The sequence below is a fragment of the Anomaloglossus baeobatrachus genome, chromosome 2 (assembly GCF_048569485.1).
Source record: "Anomaloglossus baeobatrachus isolate aAnoBae1 chromosome 2, aAnoBae1.hap1, whole genome shotgun sequence".
In the NCBI taxonomy this organism is placed as follows: domain Eukaryota; kingdom Metazoa; phylum Chordata; class Amphibia; order Anura; family Aromobatidae; genus Anomaloglossus; species Anomaloglossus baeobatrachus.
In genome coordinates, this window is record NC_134354.1 from 536,427,124 (window position 1) to 536,447,133 (window position 20,010).

The window sequence follows — 20,010 nt, forward strand, 5'->3', positions numbered from 1 at the left end:
ATCTTTATGTGCCTTGCAGTCTGCAGTTCCTATCTACAACACTTAGTGTAATTATAGAAGAAACAGAACAAGAAACATAGACTTATGTTGATAGCTTGTGACCATTAGTTTGAGAGCTCATACTATTTACTAAAGGCGGTAAATGTGGTATCTTCTCATTTACCTTCTAGCGTCCAAAAGCACCTTGGTTATGAGAGTATGTGTGACCCAACCACCTAGGAGAATAGATTGGTTTTTGAATAGATCAGGCATAATAAGCATATAAGATGTCTGGTCCCTTTCCCCATATCAGGAGATGTTGGGGCCTTCACAATTGTCGGAGAACTAGTGATGAATATAAGTATTCTTCTGTGGTAGTGTGAAGGGTGTACATACTGTATATAGGTGTAGATGTAATGTATTTCATGGTGCTCCTTTGTAGTCTGTTGTAGATGACTGGATTAAAGCCTATCAGGAGGACAGGGATGCAGCTCTGCTTGATCTCATTACTTTCTATATTCAATGCTCAGGATGTCAAGGTAAGTGCATGCATCTAATAATGTTAGAAATTATACATATATATATAATACACTGGTGAACTAAAGCCTGCTTTACACGGGACGACCGATTGTGCGATTTCACAATCGATCGTACTCACCCCCGTCGTTTTTGCGTCACAGGCAAATCGCTGCCCGTGGCGCACAAACTCGTTTAACCCCGTCACACGTACTTACCTTCTGGATGACCTCGCTGTGGGCGACGAACGTCCACTTCCTGAAGGGGGAGGGACATTCGGCGTCACAGCGACGTCACACAGCCGCTGGCCAATAGAAGCGGAGGGGCAGAGATGAGCGGGACGTAAACATCCCGCCCACATCCTTCCTTCCGCATAGCCGGCGGGTGCCGCGGGACAGAGGTAAGCTGCTGGTCATCGTTCCCGGGTTGTCACACGGAGCGTCATGTGCTGCCTCGGGAACGATGAGCAACCGGCGCCATTTTAATTAAACGAGATTATGAAACCGAGCGATTAGTACACGACTCACGATTTGTGAGCGATACTGCGTCGCTCGGAGATGTTACACAGCGCGACGTCGCAAGCGATGCCGGATGTGAGTCACAAAAACCGTGACCCCGACGATCTATCGCACGATAGATCGTCTCGTGTAAAGCACCCTTAACAGAAGGGATTTTATGTAAATAAAACTTATTATTTATTGAGCACCATTGATTCCATGGTGCTGTATATGAGAAGAGGCTACATAAAAAATACAGATCTAAATTACAATAAGCAAACTAACAGTGACAGACTGGTATAGAGGGTAGAGGGTCCTGCCCTCGCAGGCTTACATTCTGCAGGATGATGGGGATGGAGACAGTAGGTGGGGTGTTGCGGCACCTTCGATGGAGATGCGGTGAGCAGGCATCATTGCAGGCTGTAAGCTTTCTTGAAGAAAGGGGTTTTCAAGTTTCGTTTGAGGGATCAGAATGGGGCAGATGTGTTGGCGCACTGAATTACATAGGATGAGGTATACTTTGGAAACGTTTTGGAGGCGATTGAATAAGGAATAAAGAAGTGCGGAGGAGTGAAAGAGGACTTGGAAGGACCGAAGATTGTGTGATGGTGGAAATTGGGATATTAGTTCAGAGTTATACGGCAGAGACAGATTATGGACGGCTTTCTTGGTCAGTGTTAGTAGTTTGAACTGGGATATGTTGGGGAATTGGGAGCTAACGAAGAGATTTGCAGATGGGAGAAGTGGGGGAGGAGAGAGGTGGATTAGTCGGGCAGCAGAGTTAATGATGGACTGGAGAAGTACGAGAGTGTTAGCAGGGAGGCCATAGAGAAAGGATATTGTAGTACTTGAGGCGGGAGATGATGAGGGCATTCATTAGTTCTTTTGTAGATTCAGAGTTGAAGAAGGGACAGATTCTGGAAATAATTTTGAGTTGGAGGTGGCGAGAGCTCACATGTGCTGTTTGAAGGACAGGGCAAATTCAAGGGTTAGTCTGATGCAGTGAACTTACGGTACAGGGGAAAGTATGATGTAATTTATTGTGATAGATATGTAAGTGTGGGGAGTTAGGTGAGATAGAGGGAAAAACGATGAGTTCAGATTTGTCCACACTCAGCTTTAGGAAGCAAGAGGAGAAGGATGGTATGGCTGATAGACACTCCAGGATTCTGGACAGCAGAGAGGTGATGTCTGAACCAGAGAGGTAGATCTTAGTGTCATCAGAGTATTGATGGTACTGGACACCTTGGTACTTTGAGTTGTCCAAGGCCAAAGGTATACATGGAGAAGAGCCGTTGTCCCAGAACAGAGCCTTGAGAGACACCGATAGAGAGAGGGCTAGATGAAGAGGTAGTATGGGAGTGAGTGACGCTAAATGTGTAGTCAGAAAGCCATGAGGAAAGATCCAGGAGAGAGTGAGGTCTGTGACGCCAACGGAAGAGAGGATTTGTAGTAGGAGAGTGTGGTCAACTGTGTAGAAGGCAGAGGACAGGTCTAGAAAGATGGGTATAGCATTGTGTGTCGTGGAGTGAAGATATGAAAGACAGTGGTAGAATATAGTTAGTCAGTATGTGAATGTCTAGACGTGCAAGGTTTCTGCGGGGTAGTGCTTGTTGTTGGACATGGGTGGCAGATGAGAAGGACAGAGATGAAAAAGTGAGTAGCTGGTGGTCAGATAGGAAAGGGGGGGTTTAATCAGTTATACAACATTAAAGGGGTGGTTCACCCATATTTTTTATTGTCTAGTTCGAAATTATATTGAGAAACAATGTTTCTCTCAAATATCTTGTGTTGGCAATAGTGCCTGTGAGAGGCGCTATTGCAGACCTCTGTTCCCTGCTCCGGTGACGTCACGTCAAGTGCCGCACACGTCACATCCCTGCGGCCGGCTGCAGTCTTCCTGACTCACTGAGCTGTGGGCGGTGTTTCACCGCTGTCACAACACAGCGCATCTCCTGCTTGCAGCGTTCTGCTGTGAGGGTGGAGGGAGCAGGAGACGAACTGTGCTGTGAGGGAGGAGGGAGCAGGGAGCAGATGGGCTGTGACAAGCGGTGAAACACCGCTCACAGCTCAGTGAGTCAGGAAGAGAAACATTGTTTCTCAATATAATATCGAACTAGACAATAAAAATATGGGTGAACCACCCTTTTAATCTCTTTCTGATGCTACTAATTTTCATTATTGTTCTTTTTTTTGTGGTATTTCAGTGATCAAATCATAATTTTGTCATTTTGAATTTTTTGGTGTTGAGAGATAAGTTCAGAATTTTTAGGATTAGATAGATCTGATTTTTCTGAACACAGCGATACCACATGTGTAATTTAAAAAAATAAATATATTTTTATTACCTTACTCTCTTATTTTATTAGTGGAAAAGGTTTTTTTTTTTCTAAAAATGTCTTTTTTTTTCATATTCTTTTTAAATATTTTTTCTTCATCGTTCCTTATGGGAGACCCAGACCATGGGTGTATAGCTTCTGCCTCCAGAGGACACACAAAGTACTACACTAAAAAGTGTAGCTCCTCCCTCCGAGCATATACACCCCCTGGATGACCAAATCTAGCCAGTTCAATGCTTTGTGTTCAGGAGGTCACACACACATGCATTCTCATCTGATTTTTGATTTTTGATTTCAAAGAGTTGGAAGAAAAGCGGGTCCAAGCTGGACTCCCGGCATGTCCCTTCTCACCCCACTGTGTCGGCGGTGCTGTTAAGGCTGATTTTACAAGGCTGGAGCCTTACATGCCGCGCTCCTTCACCATCCCTCGGGCTCTGGCTTGAAGTGGGAGCCATCACGGTTCTCACTGCTTTGCAGGAGACCGGTCTCCATCCGCAGCCCTTTCAGGACCCTGCCGGACGGAGCGCTCATCCCTCAGGGACCTGGCCCTGCGTCTCATAAGCTAAGTATTGAGACGTTATTGAGGGGTCCCTTGTACATTTATTGTGGGGAGAGTGTGTTATTTAACTTTGCTGTGATTTCCGGCCGGTTCTCTGGTTTTCTCCTGAGAACCGCGCCGAGGGTGCCTGCTCGTCGGCCGCATGGTAAAATTTAGGCCCTGGCTTCGGCTGCGGCCTACTTTCGTTTTCACTGCCCCTGCATGTCAGTCATGCAGGGGGACAGTGCGGCGCCGCCCACCGGCCGTTCAGCTCAGGGGAGGACATTCCTCTCTGAGGAGATGTTTCCCTCCCCTGTATTTCTCCTTGGCCCTCCGGTTCCCGCTCTTGGACTAGACCCCGCCCCCCCTCCTCACTCCGGCGCCATTTTATCAGCGTTCACACACTGATCGGCGCTGGCTGCTGCAGCTCTGCATCTGTCTGGGGGTCCAAGCTGTGAAATCCGGAGGGCACACAAAACGGTCTGGTAAGCCACAACCTCTGGTTGTGGACTTTCTTGTACACTCTCTAGGGGTCATTCTGAAGGAGTGTGTTCCTTACTGCAGAACCTCCACCTCAGCAGCATGTCTCTCACTAGGAGCAAGGCTGCAAGGCTTTACTCTATATGCACTGCATGTAAGCTCATACTGCATGAACCGAGCACATATCCACATTGTGATGCCTGCTCTAACATGGTGGTGCCTCAGCCTGGAGTCTCCCCAGGGGTCCCTCCGGCTGCTCCAGCCCCGGTGGCTGAACCCCCGGCTTGGGTAGCATCGTTTTCTAAAGCTATCTCCCAGTCCTTTGCCGACTCCATGGGACAGCTGTCCCGGACTCTGCTGACCATGCATCAGCCCCCTTCTCAGGGCGCCTCTGCTGCTCCGACTCGCTCTGCAGAGCTCACAGAGGATTTTTCATCTGTTCCCAGACCCCGTCCTCCTAAACGGAGACGCAGGGACTCTTCTCCTTCCTCGTCCCACGGCTCTGATTCACGAGCTGAATCGCAGGGCGAGGAGGATGCCTTTACTGTGGGCTCGGACGCTACCTCTATGTACCCCATTGATCTAACTGAAGGTGATGCGGATGTTAGTGATTTGATTGCGTCCATTAATTCCGTACTGGACCTCAATCCACCAGTGTCAGAGGAACAAGCCTCTCTGGTAGAAAAACACCAGTTTACCTCACCTAAGAGAGCAAGGAGTATGTTTTTTAACCACTCCAGTTTTCAGGCCACTGTGACCAAGCCCAGGGCCTGTCCTGACAAACGCTTCCCAAAGCGTAGTTCTGATGACCGTTTTCCCTTTCCACCAGAGGTGGTCAAGGAGTGGGCTCATTCACCAAAGGTAGATCCTCCGGTGTCTAGAATCTCAGCCCAGACAGTTGTATCTGTGGCGGATGGCACCTCACTTAAGGATTCCACTGACCGCCAGGTTGACCTTCTGGCCAAATCTGTATATGAAGCGGCAGGGGCCTCGTTCTCCCCGTCTTTTGCAGCAGTGTGGGCTCTTAAGGCCGTTTCTGCTTCTCTGGCGGAGATGCATTCCCTCACCAGGGACTCTATGCCCGAAATGGTTGCCTTAACTTCCCAGGCTTCAGCTTTTTCATCCTATGCCATGTCTGCCATTCTGGAGGCTTCTCACCGCACGATGGTGGCTTCCGCTAATTCCCTCGCGATCCGCAGGATCTTGTGGCTTCGAGAGTGGAAAGCAGACGCTTCTTCCAAGAAGTACCTTGATGGGCTCCCCTTTGCTGGGTCCCGGCTGTTCGGTGAACAACTGGATGAAATTATTAAGGAAGCTACTGGCGGGAAGAGTACTTCCTTGCCACAAACTAAAACCAGGAAACCTGTCCAGGGCAGGAACCAGTCGAGGTTTCGTTCCTTTCGTTCCTCTAACTGGTCATCCTCTAAGCCCTCAGCCTCGTCCACTAACTCAGCCAAGGATCGAAAACCCAGCTGGCGCACGAAGCCGCGTCCTCAGAAGAACGGAGGAGCCGCTGCCACTAAGGCAGCCTCCTCTTGACTATCTGGCTGCGCCAGCAACGTCCTTGGTTGGTGGCAGGCTCTCCCACTTTGGCGACGTGTGGTTTCAACACGTCTCCGATCAGTGGGTGCGGGATATCATCTCCCACGGCTACAGGATAGAATTTTCTTCCAGCCCGCCAAACAGATTTTTTCTGTCCACTCCCCCCTGCTCCAAAGCCGCCGCCTTCTCTCAGGCCGTGGCATCCTTGCAGGCCAACGGAGTAATTGTACCGGTTCCCGCCCGGGAACGGTTCAGAGGTTTCTACTCAAACCTCTTCCTAGTCCCCAAGAAGGACGGTTCCTTCCGGCCCATCCTGGATCTCAAGCTTGTTCAGGTGCGGCACTTTCGCATGGAATCTCTGTGATCGGTCATTGCCTCAATGACCCAAGGAGATTTTCTAGCATCCATCGACATCAGAGATGCCTATCTGCATATGCCAATTGCAGTTTCACACCAGCGTTGGCTACGTTTTGCAATCGGAGAGGAACATTTCCAATTCGTGGCTCTCCCCTTCGGGTTAGCCACGGCCCCTCGTGTATTCACCAAGGTCATGGCAGCAGTGGTTGCGGTTCTGCACCTCCAGGGGTTGGCAGTGATTCCTTACCTGGACGACCTTCTAGTCAAGGCTTCATCCAGTGCAGACTGTCAGCGGAGTGTCTCGCTCACTCTCGCCACGCTTGTTCAATTCGGGTGGCTTGTCAATCTGCCCAAGTCCACTCTGACCCCGACCCAGAAACTTACGTACCTAGGGATGCAATTCGAGACTCTGCCGGCACTTGTGAAGCTGCCCTTAGTCAAACAGCAGTCCCTTCATCTGGCGGTGATCTCTCTGTTGAAGCCCCGCCGTCATTCCATCAGGCACCTCATGCAGGTGCTGGGTCAGATGGTGGCGTCAATGGAAGCGGTTCCCTTTGCCCAGTTCCATCTGCGTCCTCTGCAGCTGGACATTCTCCGCTGTTGGGACAAGCGGACCTCTTCCTTGCACAGGCTAGTGGCTCTGTCGCCACAGACCAGGAGCTCTCTTCAGTGGTGGCTTCGGCCCCTCTCTCTGTCCCAGGGACGCTCCTTTCTGATCCCGTCCTGGGTGATTCTCACCACGGATGCCAGTCTATCCGGCTGGGGAGCAGTGTTTCTCCACCACCGAGCACAGGGCACTTGGACTTCGTCCGAATCAGCCCTCTCGATCAATGTGCTGGAAATCAGAGCTGTGCTCCTAGCTCTCGTAGCCTTTCACCACCTGTTGGCGGGCAAGCACATTCGAGTCCAGTCAGACAACGCGACAGCAGTTGCCTACATCAATCACCAGGGCGGGACTCGCAGCCGCCTAGCAATGTTGGAGGTTCAACGTATCCTTCAGTGGACGGAGGACTCCAAGTCCACCATATCCGCAGTCCACATCCCAGGCGTAGAAAACTGGGAGGCAGATTATCTCAGCCGTCAAACCGTGGACAGCGGCGAGTGGGCCCTGCATCCGGCAGTGTTCCGGTCAATCTGCCGCAAGTGGGGCACTCCGGAAGTGGATCTAATGGCATCCCGGCACAACAACAAGGTCCCGGTTTACGTGGCTCGCTCCCACGATCCTCAGGCCTTGGCAGCGGACGCGCTGGTTCAGGATTGGTCCCAGTTCCGTCTGGCCTACGTGTTTCCCCCTCTAGCTCTCTTGCCCAGAGTTCTGCGCAAGATCAGAATGGAGGGCCGTCGGGTCATAATCATTGCTCCAGACTGGCCCAGGCGAGCTTGGTACCCAGACCTGCTCCGTCTGTCCGTAGAGGTGCCGTGGCATCTCCCGGACCGCCCAGACCTTCTCTCACAAGGTCCGTTTTTCCGCCAGAATTCTGCGGCTCTCAGATTGACGGCGTGGCTCTTGAGTCCTGGATCCTGACGGCTTCAGGCATTCCTTCCGAGGTCATCTCCACTATGACTCAGGCTCGGAAGTCTTCCTCGGCCAGGATTTACCACAGGACTTGGAGAATTTTCCTGTCCTGGTGTCGCTCTTCCGGCCATGCTCCTTGGCCGTTTTCCTTGCCGACCATCCTGTCCTTTCTACAGTCCGGTCTGCAGCTAGGACTATCCCTCAATTCCCTCAAGGGACAGGTCTCGGCTCTGTCAGTGTTGTTCCAGCGGCGTATCGCCCGACTGGCCCAGGTGCGCACCTTCATGCAGGGCGCATCTCACATCATTCCTCCTTACCGGCGGCCTTTGGATCCCTGGGACCTTAATCTGGTCCTCACGGCCTTACAGAAACCCCCCTTTGAGCCTCTTAGGGAGGTTTCTTTGTTTCGACTTTCACAGAAAGTGGTCTTTCTGGTGGCCATAACTTCTCTCAGGAGAGTCTCTAATTTGGCTGCGCTCTCTTCAGAGTCACCCTTTTTGGTTTTTCACCAAGACAAGGTGGTTCTCCGTCCGACTCCGGACTTTCTCCCTAAGGTGGTGTCTCCTTTCCACCTTAACCAGGACATTTCATTGCCTTCCCTTTGTCCGGCCCCTGTGCATCGCTTTGAGAAAGCGTTGCATACTTTAGATTTGGTGCGGGCGCTCCGGATCTATGTGTCACTCACCGCTGCTCTTAGGCGGTGCACCTCTCTTTTTGTGCTGACCACAGGTCAGCGCAAGGGTCTCTCGGCTTCTAAACCGACCCTAGCTCGTTGGATTAGGTCGGCCATATCCGATGCCTACCAATGTTCTCAGGTGCCTCCCCCGCTGGGGATTAAGGCGCACTCGACCAGAGCTGTCGGTGCCTCTTGGGCTTTCAGGCACCAGGCTACGGCTCAGCAGGTCTGTCAGGCTGCCACTTGGTCTAGTCTGCACACCTTTTCGAAGCACTACCAAGTGCATGCTCATGCTTCGGCAGATGCGAGCTTGGGCAGACGCATCCTTCAGGCGGCTGTCGCCCATTTGTGAAGTTAGGTTTTGCCTACTTCTCAGTTTTCTGTTTATTTCCCACCCATGGACTGCTTTGAGACGTCCCATGGTCTGGGTCTCCCATAAGGAACAATAAAGAAAAAGAGAATTTTGTTTACTTACCGTAAATTCTTTTTCTTATAGTTCCGACATGGGAGACCCAGCACCCTCCCTGTTGCCTGTTGGCAGTTCTTGTTCCGTGTGTTTTCACCGGCTGTTGTTGTAGACAGAGGTTCCGGTTATTCCGGGTTTTACTCTATCTCTACTTGTGGGTGGATGTCCTCCTTCAGCTTTTGCACTAAACTGGCTAGATTTGGTCATCCAGGGGGTGTATATGCTCGGAGGGAGGAGCTACACTTTTTAGTGTAGTACTTTGTGTGTCCTCCGGAGGCAGAAGCTATACACCCATGGTCTGGGTCTCCCATGTCGGAACTATAAGAAAAAGAATTTACGGTAAGTAAACAAAATTCTCTTTTTTTCACTGTATTTATTAGTTTTCTTAGGGGACATGAACCTGCAACTGCCTGATCACTTCTACTATTGTAAAAATCACGGTCTCCTTTTAAGCTTGGCAATAGGCAGGATGTCATGGGAGCTCCATAATGACAACTATGGAGGTCTTTAACAGACCCCCGGCTGTCAGAGCAATCCTTCGGCATACCACGATCACTTCATGGGCTCGCTCATAAAATGAGGCGCCCCTATGCTGGAGCCCTGTTAATGTCATTGTCAGTGTTTGATAGCGGCATTTAAGAGGGTAATATACTGACGACTTACTTGAGCTGTACATGTACGGCGGGTGTTGATAAGGAGCTAAAAACCACTTTAGTGGATAATTTTCTAGCTTAATTTTTTGTCATTAATGATTTTATATTTTCGGAATTGTTTGAGAAATATAGGGAGATTCGCACTACATGTAGTTGATTAAAAGTAATTTACTTTATACTCTTTAAAAGTGTTGGTAAAGTACAATAGGATCAATCTAGTGTAATTTAGTAGCTGTGCTGTATTCTGTTAAAGCAGCAGCCCAGCAGGTTTTTTTTTTCCTTCTTCAGCAATGGAGTGGTGCTTTAATTCTAATCCCCCTGCCCCTGGTATTATACTCCCCCTCTGGCGTTTTCATGCTTTTTTCAGCACGACTCTGGTCCCACAGTGCTATCTTGTGACTGTATCTTCTAACTGGCTGGAAGTCAGAAATAACATCACAAGCTCCCAATGCATCTCTATGAAAGCCAGAATGAGGCCCTCATAGACTTGTATTGAGTTGTGACCTCCAGTGCGCTCCATGAAATACTGGAGCTGCCGTCCTGTCACAATTTACATGAGACAAGCAGCAGTGGCGGTGATAGCAGATGAAGATGGCAGCAGATGAAGATGAGATAGGGGTCAGGGCACCTAGCTTCAAGCACCACTCCAGCAGTGCAATAAAAAAACAAAAACGCTGGAGTGATGCCTTACTAACATGCACTATCTTCTACAAAACGTTTTCATTAGGGTGAGTGCACACGATCAGTGTTAGCAGAGAAGGGCACAAAGAGGAGGAAGAATTTCACTCCTGATTCACTTAGTTGATACTATTTTTCCGGTAGTGTATTAATAATATAACTGGTCTAGCCACAGTAATGCATTGATGTAATAAAACCCGATAATTCAGTGTTTCATAAATGGATATATGTAGAATCCACTAGATCAAACATCAGTTTAAATGTGCTACAATAATACACTATAATCCCAATAGAAAAGAAATGGAGAAAGCCACTAGGTGGCAGGCGAGCAATACAGCAATACAAGCTCACACTGTCTACGAATTGCTGTACAACTAGAGTAATATGAATACTAGTTGTTACGCAGCAATCCTGAGAAATTAAATTCTAGTACAAGTGCAATAAAAGTTTATGCAGTAATATTAAGAAATAATTAATAAAAAAATATTCATAAATCTCACTCTCCATTGGGGAGACAGTCATACCCAGTGAATTAAGCTGGATGCCATTTACCAGACCTCGTGGGAGCAGCAACCCCGACGCAATTTTCGCAAAAGTGCTTCTTTGGAAGGGGCTTGATGTGGGGTGCAAAAGCTGGGGTATATAGCTGACCAGTAATTAGGGAAATTACGTTACAGGGAATCTGTCACCAGGCTTTTGCTACCTCCTCTGAGAGCAGCATAATGTAGCGGCAGAGACCATGATTCCAGCAGTGTGTCACTTATTGAGCTGTTTACTGTAATTTTGATACATCCCAATTTGAATTTATAATTATTGTGTATAATGTATTTCTTCAGCGCTCTATTGGGAGACCCAGACGATTGGGGTATAGCTACTGCCCTCTGGAGGCCACACAAAGCACTACATCAAAAGTGCAAGGCCCCTCCCCCTCTGGCTATACCCCCCCCGTGGTATCACGGGTTCTCCAGTTTTAGCTTTGTGTGCGAAGGAGGTCAGACATCCACGCATAGCTCCACAGATTTTAGTCAGCAGTAGCTGCTGACTATTTCGGATGGAAGAAAAGAGGACACATATAGTGTCCCCAGCATGCTCCCTTCTCACCCCTGGATGGTGTTGTAAGGTTGAGGTACCTATTGCTGGTACAGGGCTGGAGCCTGACATGCTGTTTTCCTTCCACATCCCCCTGAGGGGCTCTGTGGAAGTGGGATCCTGCCGGCCTCAAAGCTCTGACGCCGGGCTCCATCCACAGACCCATTTGAACCTGCTGGATTCGGAGCTGGAGTACCGTTCAGGGACATGGCCCTGCACCATTACAGGTACTCTGTGTCCCCGTACACACAGGCACAGCACACTCCAGACTTGCTGGGTGTGCTAGTGCGCCGGGGACAGTAATGGGTTACAGTCACTGCAGCTTTGCTGAGTGACTTTGTGTTTTGGGAACTACCGCGCCGGACGCTCCGGGAGCGGCGGCGCGGCTGGGACTTGTAGTTCGCCGGGGACTGGGCGCCGACCGCGCTTTTACGGCGGCGGCGCTTATAAATCCAGTCCCCGGCTTCTGCGGCCTAGTGCCGCTTCGTTCCCGCCCCCTCCCTGTCACTCAGGGAAGGGGACAGGCGCTGAGCAATCAGCAGCGCCGAGGGCTGGAGCCTTTTTTACATGCTCCAGCCCTCTCACTGCACACTGTCGGGCGCCGGATTCCCGCTCTGCCTTGGGGGCACGCCCACGGCCCGCCCCTCCTCACATGAGCTGGGGAAGAAGCCGGCAGCCATTACTGAAGTCCGAGCTCGGATTTCGGCAACCAGGCAGGACGGTGGCGATCATACACCCGCTTATAGGCGGGCGGTAAGCGGCACACATAGTGCTGACCACAGATAACTGCAGTGTGTACATGTGTTGTTTTTAACTGCACAGGTCGCTATATGCCCGCTTGGGGAGCGACACATTAGCAGCAGGAAAGCAGGTGTGCTAAGGCACAGGCTTTCTAGGCTGCTTGTATTGCACGACTGAGGTGTTCATTTGTGTTTATGTGTTATACATTGCACTGTACAGTCGCTAGTCTTAGCTATATTCTCCTGGAATGGCTAGACTACAGCAGCAGAAAACCAAGGGTGCTGGGGCACAGGTTTTTTTCTATGCTGCTTGTATTGCATGGGCTGCAGTGTGCATTTGTACTTGTGCTTGTATGCTATACATTGCACTGTATGGTCACTCTTCTGGGCTATATTCCCCTGGATGACTTGTCTACAGCAGCAGAAGAGCTGGGGTGCCAGGGCACAGGCTTCTATGCTGCTTGTATTGCATGTGCTGCAGTGTTCATTTGTACTTGTGCTTGTATGCTATACATTGCACTGTAGGGTCACTCTTGGCTATATTCCCCTAGATGACTAGTATACAGCAGCATAGGAGCAGGGGTGCCAGGGCACAGGCTTCTATGCTGCTTGTATTGCTTGTGCTGCAGTGGTCATTTGTACTTTATGCCTGTATGCTATAGACGCCAGTCACAGACAGATGGACTCTGGTTGAAATCTGTCTAGGAAGCTATCGGCGTGTCGGTTGCTCCGGCATCCACAGCCGTATAGGCAACATAACCTTTTCAGCTGTTCTTGCGCAGCTGGCCTTGAGCACAGGGACATCTGTACCGCAGAGGCGTCCGTAACCCGCAATGTCTGCACTGCGACTTACCCTGTTAATACTGTCCTAAAAGTACAGTCGAGGTTTCGGTCCTTCCCAAGCTCCGGTAGGTCCCAATTGTCCTCGGGCAAAAGGGCTACTAAACCTCAGACGGGCTCAGATTCCGGCCGGGCTCAATCACGCCCAAGGAAGGCAGTCGGAGGAACCGCTACAAGGCGGTCTCCTCAGGACTCTCAGTTCTCTCTCTCTCTCCGCATCCGCGGTTGATGGCAGAACCCCCCGCCTTTGGCGACATTTAGCTGCCACAGGTCACAGACCGGTGGGTGGCGAACATTGTGCTCACGTGCACAGGACAGTGTTCTAATCTCGTCCTCCGACTCCATTTCCCTGCTGCAGGCGGTGGATGCTCTAAGAGCAGAAGGAGTGGTGATCCCGGTCCCCCCTCAGGAACGAGGGCGAGGGTTTGTACTCCAATCTCTTTGTGGCTCCAAAAAAGGACGGTTCCTTCCGTCCCGTTCTGGTCCTGACACTGCTCAACGAGCATGCGAACTCCAGGCGGTTCCGGATGGGATCCCTCCGATCCGTCATTACCTCAATGTCTCGAGGAGACTTCCTTGCCTCAACAGACATCAAAGATGCCTATCTCCACGTGCCAATTGCTACGGAGCACCAACGTTTTCTACGTTTTGTGATAGGAGACGAACATCTTCAGTTCGTAGCTCTGCCATTCAGTCTGGCGACAGCCCCACGGGTGTTCACCAAGGTCCTGGCAGCAGTGGTAGCAGTCTTGCACTTTCAGGGACACCCGGTGATCCCATACTTGGACGATCTACTCGTCAAAGCACCCTCCCTCGAGGCATGCCAATGCAGCCTGAATGTTACGCTGGAGACTCTCCAGACTTTCGGGTGGATCATCAATTTGGCAAGGTCAAATCTGTCTCCGACTCAATCACTAACGTATCTCGGCATGGAGTTTCATACTCTATCAGCAATAGTGAAGCTTCCGCTGAACAAGCAGCGTTCACTGCAGACAGAGGTGCAGTCTCTCCTTCAAGGCCAGTCGCACCCCTTAAGGCGCCTCATGCACTTCCTAAGGAAGATGGTGGCAGCCATCGAGGCAGTTCTCTTTGCGCAGTTTCATCTGCGCCAACGGCAATGGGACATTCTCCGCCAATGGGACGGGCAGTCAACCTCCCTGGACAGGGAAGTCTCCCTTTCCCAGACGGCCGAGGACTCTCTGCTATAGTAGCCATAGCCCCCATCCTGGGCACTGGTCACGACAGATACGAGTCTGTCAGGGTGGGGAGCAGTTTGTCTCCGCCACATGGCTCAGGGGACGTGGACTCAGCAGGAGTCCACCCTTCAGATCGATGTTCAAATCGGGGCAGGGTATCTTACCCTATTAGCCTTCTAGAAGTGGCTAGAAAGAGAGCAGATCCGAATCCAGTCGGACATCTCCACAGCGGTGGCATACATCAACCACCAAGAAGGGGCGCGCAGTCAGCAAGCCTTCCAGGAAGTCCGGCGAATCCTCATGTGGGTGGAGGACACAGCATCCACCATATCCGCAGTTCACATCCCGGGCGTAGAAAACTGGGAAGCAGACTTCCTCAGTCGCCAGGGTATGGACGCGGGGGAATGGTCCCTTCACTCGGACGTGTTTCAGGAAATCTGTTGCCGCTGGGGGGTGCCGGACGTCGACCTAATGGCGTCTCGGCACACCAACAAGGTCCCGGCATTTATGGCACGATCGCGCGATCACAGAGCTCTGGCGGCAGACGCCTTAGTGCAAGATTGGTCGCAGTTCCGGCTCACATATGTGTTTCCACCTCTGGCACTCTTGCCCAGAGTACTGCGCAAAATCAGATCCGATTGCAGCCGAGTCATACTCGTCGCACCAGACTGGCCGAGGAGATCGTGGTACCCGGATCTGTGGCATCTCACGGTCGGCCGACCGTGGTCACTACCAGACCGACCAGACTTACTGTCCCAAGGGCCGTTTTCTCCATCGGACTTCTGCGGCCCTGAACCTGACTGGGTGGCTTTTGTGTCCTGGATCCTAGCGTCTTCAGGATTATCCCAAGGGGTCGTTGCCACCATGAGACTGGCTAGGAAGCCCACGTCTGCTAAGATATACCACAGAACGTGGAAGATTTTCTTATTCTGGTGCTCTACTCAGGGAGTGTCTCCCTGGCCATTTGCATTGCCTACTTTTCTTTCCTTCCTACAATAGGAGTCAGAAAAGGGCTCGTCGCTCGACTCCCTCAAAGGGCAAGTCTCAGCACTATCCGTGTTTTTTTCAGAAGCGGCTAGCACGTCTTTCTAAGGTGTGCACGTTCCCGCAGGGGGTTTGTCATATCGTACCCCCGTACAAGCGGCCGTTAGATCCATGGGATCTGAACAGGGTTCTAGTTGCTCTCCAGAAGCCGCCTTTCGAGACTCTGAAGGAAGTTTCTTTTTCTCGCCTGTCACAGAAGGTGGCGTTTCTCGTTGCGATCACATCGCTTCGGCGAGTGTCTGAGCTGGCAGCTCTGTCATCCAAGGCTCCCTTCCTGGTGTTTCACCAGGACAAGGTAGTGCTGCGCCCCATTCCGGAGTTTCTCCCTAAGGTCGTATCCTCGTTTCATCTTAATCAGGATATCTCCTTACCGTCTTTTTGCACTCATCCGGTTCACCGGTATGAGAATGATTTACGTTTGCTAGATTTGGTGAGAGCACTCAGAATCTACATTTCCCGCACGGCGCCCATGCGCCGGGCCGATGCACTTTTTTGTCCTTGTCGCTGGTCCGCGCAAGGGGTTGCAGGCTTCTAAAGCCACCCTGGCTCGATGGATCAAAGAACCAATTCTAGAGGCCTACCGTTCTGCGGGGCTTCCGGTTCCTTCAGGGCTTAAAGCCCACTCAACCAGAGCCGTGGGTGCGTCCTGGGCATTACGTCACCAGGCTTCGGCTCAACAGGTGTGCCAGGCAGCTACCTGGTCCAGTCTGCACACTTTCACCAAGCATTATCAGGTGCATACCTATGCTTCGGCGGATGCCAGCTTAGGTAGAAGAGTCCTGCAGGCGGCAGTGACACCCCCGTAGGGGAGGGCTGTTTTGCAGCTCTAACATGAGGTATTTCTTTACCCACCCAGGGACAGCTTTTGGACGTCCCAATCGTCTGGGTCTCCCAATAGAGCGCTGAAGAAGAAGGGAATTTTGTTACTTACCGTAAATTCCTTTTCTTCTAGCTCTTATTGGGAGACCCAGCACCCGCCCTGTTGTCCTTCGGGATGTTTTTTTGTTGTTTGCGGGTACACATGTTGTTCATGTTGAACGGTTTTTCAGTTCTCCGATGTTATTCGGAGTTAATTTGTTTAAACCAGTTATTGGCTTCCTCCTTCTTGCTTTGGCACTAAAACTGGAGAACCCGTGATACCACGGGGGGGGTATAGCCAGAGGGGGAGGGGCCTTGCACTTTTGATGTAGTGCTTTGTGTGGCCTCCAGAGGGCAGTAGCTATACCCCAATCGTCTGGGTCTCCCAATAAGAGCTAGAAGAAAAGGAATTTACGGTAAGTAACAAAATTCCCTTCTTGTATGTTAACCCATTTTGAATAAAGATTGAAATTGTTGAACTTTTCATTTGAGTCCATGATGGTAAATAGTAGCTGATGGGTCTGACTTACCCTGGATAGTTGTCACAGCACCAGGGGAAGGAGAGGAGAGAGGCAGATGTTCCATTATGATAACCAAGGACTGGGAAATTTTGGTTAGTTCAGGAACCAAGTGATATAGAGCTATAGTCTATTCAGGGGGATTGACTCTCATCGTGAGCCAAGTGTGACTCCTGGACAGGCTGTGGCAGAGGTGGCAGACATGCTTAGGTCGGTATAGGCTGGCCGGGACGGCAGTTTGCGCTTGTATGTGGAGTATGTAAAATGGGTGACCAAGCGGATTGGGTTGGCTGGCTTGAGCGGATTTCTCTGAGGTCAAACATGATAGAGAGAAGAAAACCAGATCAAGTTTAGTCCCAGGAGGAGAAGAGCTCTCCTCGTAAAACCTCAATAGTGTCAGTCCCTAAGCTGACAGACAAGGCCTTCCAGGTCCTGGAGTGCTGGCCTCTAGGCAGCTAAGCGAAGCTGCTCTGTAAACAATATTTCAGGATCCAAGATACTTTTTTCTTCACCGTCCATCCTTTGTGTGCACTGTTCTCTAGAGGGCAGACAGGTGAGGAGCAAAAGGCAAAGGACTGTGTCTGCCTCCTATGTGACACTAATCTAAGCTGGTTTTGCCAGATGCCAGTAGGGAGTGTAGCCTCCAAAGGAAGAGCTGACTTTTTTCGTTTTTTAGTGTCAGTCTCCTGGTGGCAGCAGTCAACACCCTTGATTTCTGTATCCCCTAATAAAACCGTTTTACAGGAGTGTTTCCAGAGTCCTAAAACACATGCCAGGTTTATCTAATTACCATAATTTAAATAAAATGCATATTGTTATGGCATTATTCAATATTTTTTTTTATAAATAAAAAGACACAGGCAATAGTCTTAAGCTTCGACTCGTCCTTGTTATTTATATCTGGTATTTAATGTGACATACTCACTTGGGTGGGCAGACATGGCATTTCTGTAAGTGGGATTGTAGTGTTTGTTATTTATGAGCTTCCCCCACACAGATATACTATACACTAAAAGAATCTGGAGTGGAAAATCATTTGTGAATTTGTTGGGCTCATGTTTCAGGAATTCGATTTGTTTTCTTGAACACATTGTAAGTTACTATGTCTTAGAAGGACTTCATCTCATATTTCAGGCATGTGCTCCGCATATAGCGTTACTTGTGTGTACATGAAAGCCCTTTCTTTGTATCTGCACAGGGGTGGTCACAGCAGAGCTTTTCCAGAATCCAAACAACAGAAACATAATGCAAAAGCTGACGGAAGAGTTTGATGAGGTACACGGATGTATATGGCATGTTTTTCTCTTCAGACAACATCTCTATCTTTAGCTTTTATTTAGATATATAATTTCCTATGAAATCTGGCACACCACTATGACGCACATGAGGAATGATCATAACCGCTTCATTAGTTGGTACAGTGCCTTAAAGAGTATTCATACCCTATTCATTTTTCCATTTTTTTTTCACACTACACTCACAAACTTAAATCTATTTTATTGAGATTCTATATGATATACTAACAGTAAATAGCAAGTATCTGTGAAGTGTAAAGGAAATGATACGTGGTTTTCTAAGTATTTTAAAAACACAAATCTGACAATTGTGATGTGCACTTGTACATATTCAGCCCCCTGAGTCAATACTTTGTAGGACCACCTTTCGCTGCAGTTACTACTGCAAGTCTTTTGGGGTATGTCTCTACCAGCTCTGCACATCTAGAAACTGAAATTTTTGCCCATTCTTCTTTGCACACTAGCTCAGTGAAATTGGATGAAAGCAACTGTGAACAGCAATTCTCAAGTCTTGTCACAGATTCTCAATGGGATTTAGGGCCGGACTTTGACTGGGCCATTCAAACTCATACATATTCATTGATCTAAACCAGTGGTCCACAACGTGTCTTACCATGACACACACATTAGCTCTGAGAGATGGTTGTGAGCAACATTCAGCGCCCCCTACCCTCATAATAGTGATACTCAGTACTTGGTATAAAGACAGCCAAAGCTTCTGCACAAACAGCACACCAAGAAATTGTGCCCACTTATAGGCAGTATACTTCCAGGAGTACCCACTTTACCTGTATTCAGTATTCTTACATCAAGTATACTCACCACATCACTGCATCCAGATTCAAGCACCCCTTTAACTGGTTATATCATTTTTCTCCAGCTTACCATATTTATCTCTCCCTCCCCCATCTAGTCCGCATCCACATCTGCTCTTCACAGCTGTTTACTAAAGCTGGTGCTAATATACCAAGCTTTCAGACAGCTGCTAGCCACACATCATGGGCCCATGAGCTGCATATAGTTCCTGAGCCACAAGTTGGGTGCCCCCTTATCTTAACTACTCCATTGTAGCTTTGGCATTGTGTTTAGGGTCACTGTCCTGCTGGACAGTGAACCTACTCCCCAGTTTTTTGCATCCTCCAACGTGGTTTCTTCCAGCATTGCGTTGTACTTAGTTAGCACCATCTATTTTCCCATCAACCGTGACCACCTTCCCTGTCCTTGTTGAAGAAAAGTCTCCCCAGAGCATGATGCTGTCACCACCATGTTTGACGGTGTTGATATTGTTTTCAGGGTGTTGTGCGGTGTTAGTTTTCCACCACTGTTTTGCATTCAGACCTTAAAGTTCTACTGTGGTCTTATCTGCAGCACCTTTTTCTACATGCTATCCCTGTCCCCTACAGGGCTTTTTGCAAATGGACTTCTTATGATTTGCTTTCAAAAATGACTTTCTTCTTGTCACTCTTCCATAAAAAACAGATTTGTTGAGTATATGACTAATAGTTGTCCTGTCGACAGATTCTGCCACCTGAGTTGTCGATCTCTTCAGTTTCTCCACAGGGATCATGGGCCTCTTGGCTGCTTCTCTAAGTAAACCTTGCTTGGGATGTCAGTTTAGGTGGACAGCCGAGTCTTAGTAATTTTGCAGTTGTCCCATACTCCTATTTTTGCATGATGGATTGAACAGTCCTCTGTGAGTTGTTCACTGCTTGGGCTATTTTTTTTTTTTTTATAACCTAACCTTGCTTTACTCTTCTCCACAACTTTATCCCTGACCTGTCTAGTGTGTTCCTTGGTTTTCATGATGTTTGATCCCTAATGATCTTAAACAAACCTTTGATGTCTTCACAGAACATCTGCAGTAATACTGAGAATAAATTACACATAGAAGGACTCAATTTCCTAATTAGGCGACTTTTTCATATTTATATTTTTAAAATTTAGAAAACCACGTATCTTTTCCTTTACACTTCACAAATGCTTGCTACTTTGTGTTGGTATATTGCATAAAATCCTACTAAAATATGTTTGTTTGTGAGCATGATATGAAAACCTTTTAAAGTAACTGTACTCCTCATCTCTATAGACATTGATATCACTAAAGCTGGCCATACATTACTGATTTCAGATGGCCGATACCGGTCATATGATGTGAACGGCCGCATCCAAGAATGCCAGAAAAAATCCAACGCT

General features: G+C 49.1%; 1 protein-coding gene across 1 annotated transcript in view; it reads left to right on the forward strand.

Annotated features, from left to right (window-relative positions):
* Positions 1-20,010, forward strand: part of LOC142291809 (cohesin subunit SA-2-like) — a 176,560-nt gene that overhangs the window by 26,619 nt on the left and 129,931 nt on the right. Inside the window, 2 exon segments of the mRNA XM_075336634.1 lie at positions 422-518; positions 17,721-17,797. Coding sequence (XP_075192749.1) covers positions 422-518; positions 17,721-17,797 — 174 coding nt within the window.